General features: G+C 41.0%; 1 protein-coding gene across 2 annotated transcripts in view; it reads right to left on the reverse strand.

The window, feature by feature from the left end:
* Positions 1–3,554, reverse strand: part of LOC123993663 (androgen receptor-like) — a 41,479-nt gene extending 37,925 nt beyond the window's left edge. For both annotated transcript variants that reach the window (XR_006831492.1, XM_046296028.1), the window contains exon 1: positions 2,423–3,554. Coding sequence is in view for 1 of the 2 variants with exons in the window: in XM_046296028.1 (XP_046151984.1) it covers positions 2,423–3,261 (839 nt within the window). In the remaining variant the exon portion in view is untranslated. The remainder of the gene's footprint in view (positions 1–2,422) is intronic.
* Positions 3,555–5,338: the final 1,784 nt, after the last annotated feature.

Raw genomic sequence — 5,338 nt, forward strand, 5'->3', positions numbered from 1 at the left:
TCAGATTTTCCTGCGCTTTTCGATGAAACGCACGTTTTGTTATAGTCACAGCCGTGATTTAACCAGTTTTGGAAACGTCTGAGTGTTTTCTATCCACACATACTAATCATATGCATATACTATATTCCTGGCATGAGTAGCAGGGCGCTGAAATGTTGCGTGATTTTTAACAGAATGTTCGAAAATGTAGGGGGTAGGATTAACAGGTTAATTGAAATGCATTTCAGGTGACTACCTCATGAAGCTTGTTAAGAGACTGCCAAGAGTGTGCAAAGCTGTCATCAAGGCAAAGGGTGGCTACTTTGAAGAATCTCAAAATTATTTTGTTTTGTTTAACACTTTTTTGGTTACTACATGATTCCATATGTGTTATTTCATAGTTTTGATTTGTTGTGTGGAATTGTTATATTACTTGTTAGATATGGCTGCACAGTCAGAACTAGAAGCACAAGCATTTTGCTACACTCACAATAACATCTGCTAAAAATGTGTAATACAATTTGATTCCAAACTTTTGACTGGTACTGTATATTATGTCCCAAAGTTGTGCCCCTGATTATTAAAGCTGCAATATGTCACTTTTGGGGCAGCCTGACCAAATTCACATAGAAATGTGAGTAATAGATCTGTCATTCTCATTGAAAGCATGTCTAAGAAGCATTTGTTCTATATGCGAAGTTTCTATACTTCCCATGCTTAAGTTTTTTTTTTTTGCGTCTTTTACTTTCGGCTTGTACACCAGCTTCAAATAGCAGAAAATACAATCTGTTTGCTTATGGAAAATATATTTCACAGATCTTTAAATGGAACAATGATTTTCTACATTATACTTGCTTGTTTTGGTCACATTAACTGAAATTAGGCAAACTATTAGAATTTCAGCAATCAGGAAATGGCTTAGTGATTTCTGCATAGTGCATTTTTAAGTGGTGAGTGTTGCCAAATGTCCTACTGGGCCGGCGGATTGAGACTAAATACATTACACCTGGTTAGTTGAAGGCCAGCGGATAGTTGACTGGAAGCCTATTACTCTAATACCCCTTAAATAAACACTGGTTAGGAAGTAAACAGTTGTGTCAGGGGCAGACCCACTGGTGGGTAGTAGTCACTAGACGGCCATGCTGGAAAAGACAGCTGCAGTCTGTCCTCTCCAGCAAGGGGATATTGTAGTGAGTCTCTGAGGCAGCTGGTGAAGGGAATTAGGTCACATGTTAAAATGGATATTCACTAACATGCTTACCACACCAAATCCCATTGCGTGCACGAGCGTTGCAAAATGTATTTACGCACACGTTATTCAATCATTGCACCCACACTGCTCGTGCTCGTCAACGAGCGTCCGCATAGCCAGGCGCTAAAATAGAACTTGGTTCTATTTGAGATGCTTGACGTGCTTTAAGTCCCACCTCCTCATTGGTTTTTAGGACCATATTTTATTTATTTATTTTACCTTTATTTTACTAGGCAAGTCAGTTAAGAACAAATGCTTATTTTCAATGACGGCCTAGGAACAGTGGGTTAACTGCCTGTTCAGGGGCAGAACGACAGATGTTGTACCTTGTCAGCTCGGGGATTTGAACTTGCAACCTTTCGGTTACTAGTCCAATGCTCTAACCACTAGGCTACCCTGCCACCCCACATATACCCATGTGCCATCTCCTCATTGGTTTTTAGGAGCATATACCCACATGGGTGATTGAAAGATGAACTGGGGTCCACACTCCAGTCCAGTTGGTGGTGGTAATGCACCTTAAAGTTGGTTGCCAACTGCCATATAAAGTCTAAAGAAGAAGAAGAAATCTGAAGTAGGATTACTAGAAGGATAGTAGGATATATTACTAGAAACTAACTGGGTTTACCCTTTTATTGTTGGACTAGTTGTCGGAGTGGAGGACCTTGTGCATTCCAGATAAAATAACAACCCAATGTTTATATCATGTTTATATCCCAGGACAAATTAGCTAGCAACAGCAAGCTAGCTAGCAATTGCCATAAATGTTTAATTATTTTCCAAATGAATATAGTTGGTTCAGAGTTTGTTTTGATATTTCAACGTGTGTGTCCTGATCGTGCCTGGTGTGTGGTGGACAAAATCAACATGTGCGTGATAGGGCATGTGGACACACTTGTGCTTGTGGTCTGGTCAGAATGTTGTTGTTTTTTTTTACCCTTAGCAGGACACATAGTGAATATGGTGCCATCCAGAAGCATCACAACACTTAACTCTACATAATACTGTCATAACAATATAACAGATGGCATTACAACTATTATTGAATTTGACAGATTATAAAAACTGTTGTTTTGTTATGATGACACAAACATAGTTAGAGAAGCTACATTGATGTTCCTCTGGCCCGCTTGGTATTATGGGAAACAAACAAACCATTTAAATAAAATGTCTTATAAAGAGTATATCTACCTCAAACTGGGGTCAGCACCCATCCATCCAGAACTATCCTTCTTGATAGCGGAATGATACACTTGGAGACCCCTTTCACCCATCATCACACTTTGGTAACTTTGCGCCTGGACATGAAACTCCTGTGGCATCCCAGAGCCATAGTCCGTATAGTTAACCCCAGGGAACGAGGTACAAGGAAAGGGTTTACGTGCTCCACGAGACATGCAATTTCCGTTGTCACAATATTTACAGAACCAAGATCCATCCGCCACGGGACAGGGTCCCTCATGCCCTGGTTCGATTTTGATGTTACGGCTGCTGGTTTGGTAATTGACTGCCGATGTGTCCGGAAAGTCCCTACCAAACACCAGGGCTGGGGGGTCTTTACGTAATGGAGAACTTAAAGGTAACAGTTCGTCAAACTGAGAGGGCACTGCGTTACGGTTATCCAGATTCACGAACATGTCCGAGTTTTTACGGAAACCTTGGGCCATCTCCAAATCATGCGTAGGCCTTGTCACGTTCCATTCGCAGTCCCTTTCGCGCTCCAGAGTTTGTAAAAAACCCAAGTCATTTTGTCCACAAATGTCTTGATTTACTTCGAATGATGGCCCATTTGATATAATTATCGTTTTTCTCGACATCTGGGTGGTTAATGAGGTCAAACTGGCGCCAGCTCCAAAATCCTCCGAGACGGAGAAACGGTTTCCGTAATTTGGGCCGCTGTCTGCAGAGAACGGAATGTCGCCCCGTCCATTATCCACTATCTCGTTAAACTGCGAACTCAAATCTAAAAACACAGGCACCGCGTCACTTAATTCATTGGCTGTATGTGATTTATTTGTGCCACTCTGCATTGTTGTTTTGATTCCGTCACAGACGCGCACGGTTCTAAACTAATACGTGATCTCTAGGTCTCAGTTGTGCACAGCAGAACCTAAAACTCGAGGAGCTACAAAAAAAAATGTCCCGTAATGTGAGAGTATAGAAGCAACTACGTCAAATCCAAACGCAACCGTGTCACCGGAGACTCCTGCTATGTCGTTATGTCTGGCCACCACCTATAACCACATCGAACTACGGGATCTACATTAACAACAAGACACTTCGACGCCTCCGCGCTTTGCTCATTCGGGTGTGACCTCCGCAGCAGTGAAGGGAATGGCTGGCGCGTGTCCAAGTTGAGACTTGTGTGGAGTAAAGGGCATTCTCTACCGTATCATTATTGTCTGTTTATAACACATGGTTCTAAATGTATATGGTTCTAAATCTATGTTGATCTAAATCTGTCTGTTACTTATTTGACTGTTGCTATTCTCACTGTAAAGTATATTTGAAATATAGTTTTAATAAAGTTGAAGAGACAAGAGTGCCTCTGTTGCTGGTTCCTCTTATCTCCCAGTCAAAACACAGTGTGTGCTCTCCTCCTCCTTCAGTGTAATAACACAACAACAGTGACTTGTTAGTGCTTTTCTGACCCACAGACTCTCCGGTAATGTATTTAAAAAAGTGATTGAAAGCTATGTTCACTGTGTTACAGTACCTTAAGATGAATGCACTAACTGTAAGTCTATCTGGATAAGAGCTTCTGCTAATTGACTCAAATGTAATGTAACTGAGCTGCTAAATAGCCTACTTCCCAAATAACATCCCTGTATTTTCCCCAGGGAGGGATTTTGTCTTCCAGAATAGTAGACCTCAGATTTTATAACACTGTATAAAAAAAAGAAGATGTTGATTCAACTTAAAGCAACCAGCTGCAATATGATTGTGACACACACACACACACACACACACACACACACACACACACACACACACACACACACACACACACACACACACACACACACACACACACACACACACACACACACACACACACACACACACACACACACATAAAACAACAAACACACTCACATCAAGTACAATAATATATGCCTAGAGTGATACAGTAGCAAAATACACAGCAGTCAACACATATTCAGTGGTGGTTAATGGTATTTATTGGAGTCATAGCAAAACACTTTGCGAAGGATGTTGTACTCATTGATACAGTTCAAGTCAGAAGTGTACATACACCTTAGCCAAATACATTTAAACTCAGTTTTTCACAATTCCTGACATTTAATCCTAGTAAAAATTCCCTGTCTTAGGTCAGTTAGGATCACCACTTTATTTTAAGAATGTGAAATGTCAGAATAATAATAGAGATAATGATTTATTTCAGCTTTTATTTCTTTCATCACATTCCCAGTGGGTCAGAATGTTACATACACTCAATTAGTATTTGGTAGCATTGCCTTTAAATTGTTTAACTTGGGTCAAATGTTTTGGGTAGTCTTCCACAAGCTTCCCACAATAAGTAGGGTGAATTTTGTCCCATTCCTCCTGACAAATCTGGTGTAACTGAGTCAGGTTTGTAGGCCTCCTTGCTCGCACACACTTTTTCAGTTCTGCCCACAAATTTTCTATTGGATTGAGTTCAAAGTTTTGCGATGGCCACTCCAATACCCTTAAGTCATTTTGCCACAACTTTGAAGGTATGCTTGGGGTCATTGTCCATATGGAAGACCCATTTGCGACCAAGCTTTAACTTCCTGACTGATGTCTTGAGATGTTGCTTCAATATATCCACATAATTTTGCTTCCTCATGACGCCATCTATTTTGTGAAGTGCACCAGTCCCTCCTGCAGCAAAGCACCCCCACAACATGATGCTGCCAACCCCATGCTTCACATGTTCTTCAGCTTGCAAGCCTCCCCCTTTTTCCTCCAAACATAAAAATGGTCATGAACAAGACTTGTGGGGGTCTACCATTTTTTTTCTGAGGTCTTGGCTGATTTCTTTTGGTTTTCCCATGATGTCAAGAGGCACTGAGTTTGAAGGTAGGCTTTGAAATACATCCACAGGTACACCTCCAGTTGACT

Source organism: Oncorhynchus gorbuscha, linkage group LG13 (genome assembly GCF_021184085.1).
Source record: "Oncorhynchus gorbuscha isolate QuinsamMale2020 ecotype Even-year linkage group LG13, OgorEven_v1.0, whole genome shotgun sequence".
Lineage (NCBI taxonomy): Eukaryota > Metazoa > Chordata > Actinopteri > Salmoniformes > Salmonidae > Oncorhynchus > Oncorhynchus gorbuscha.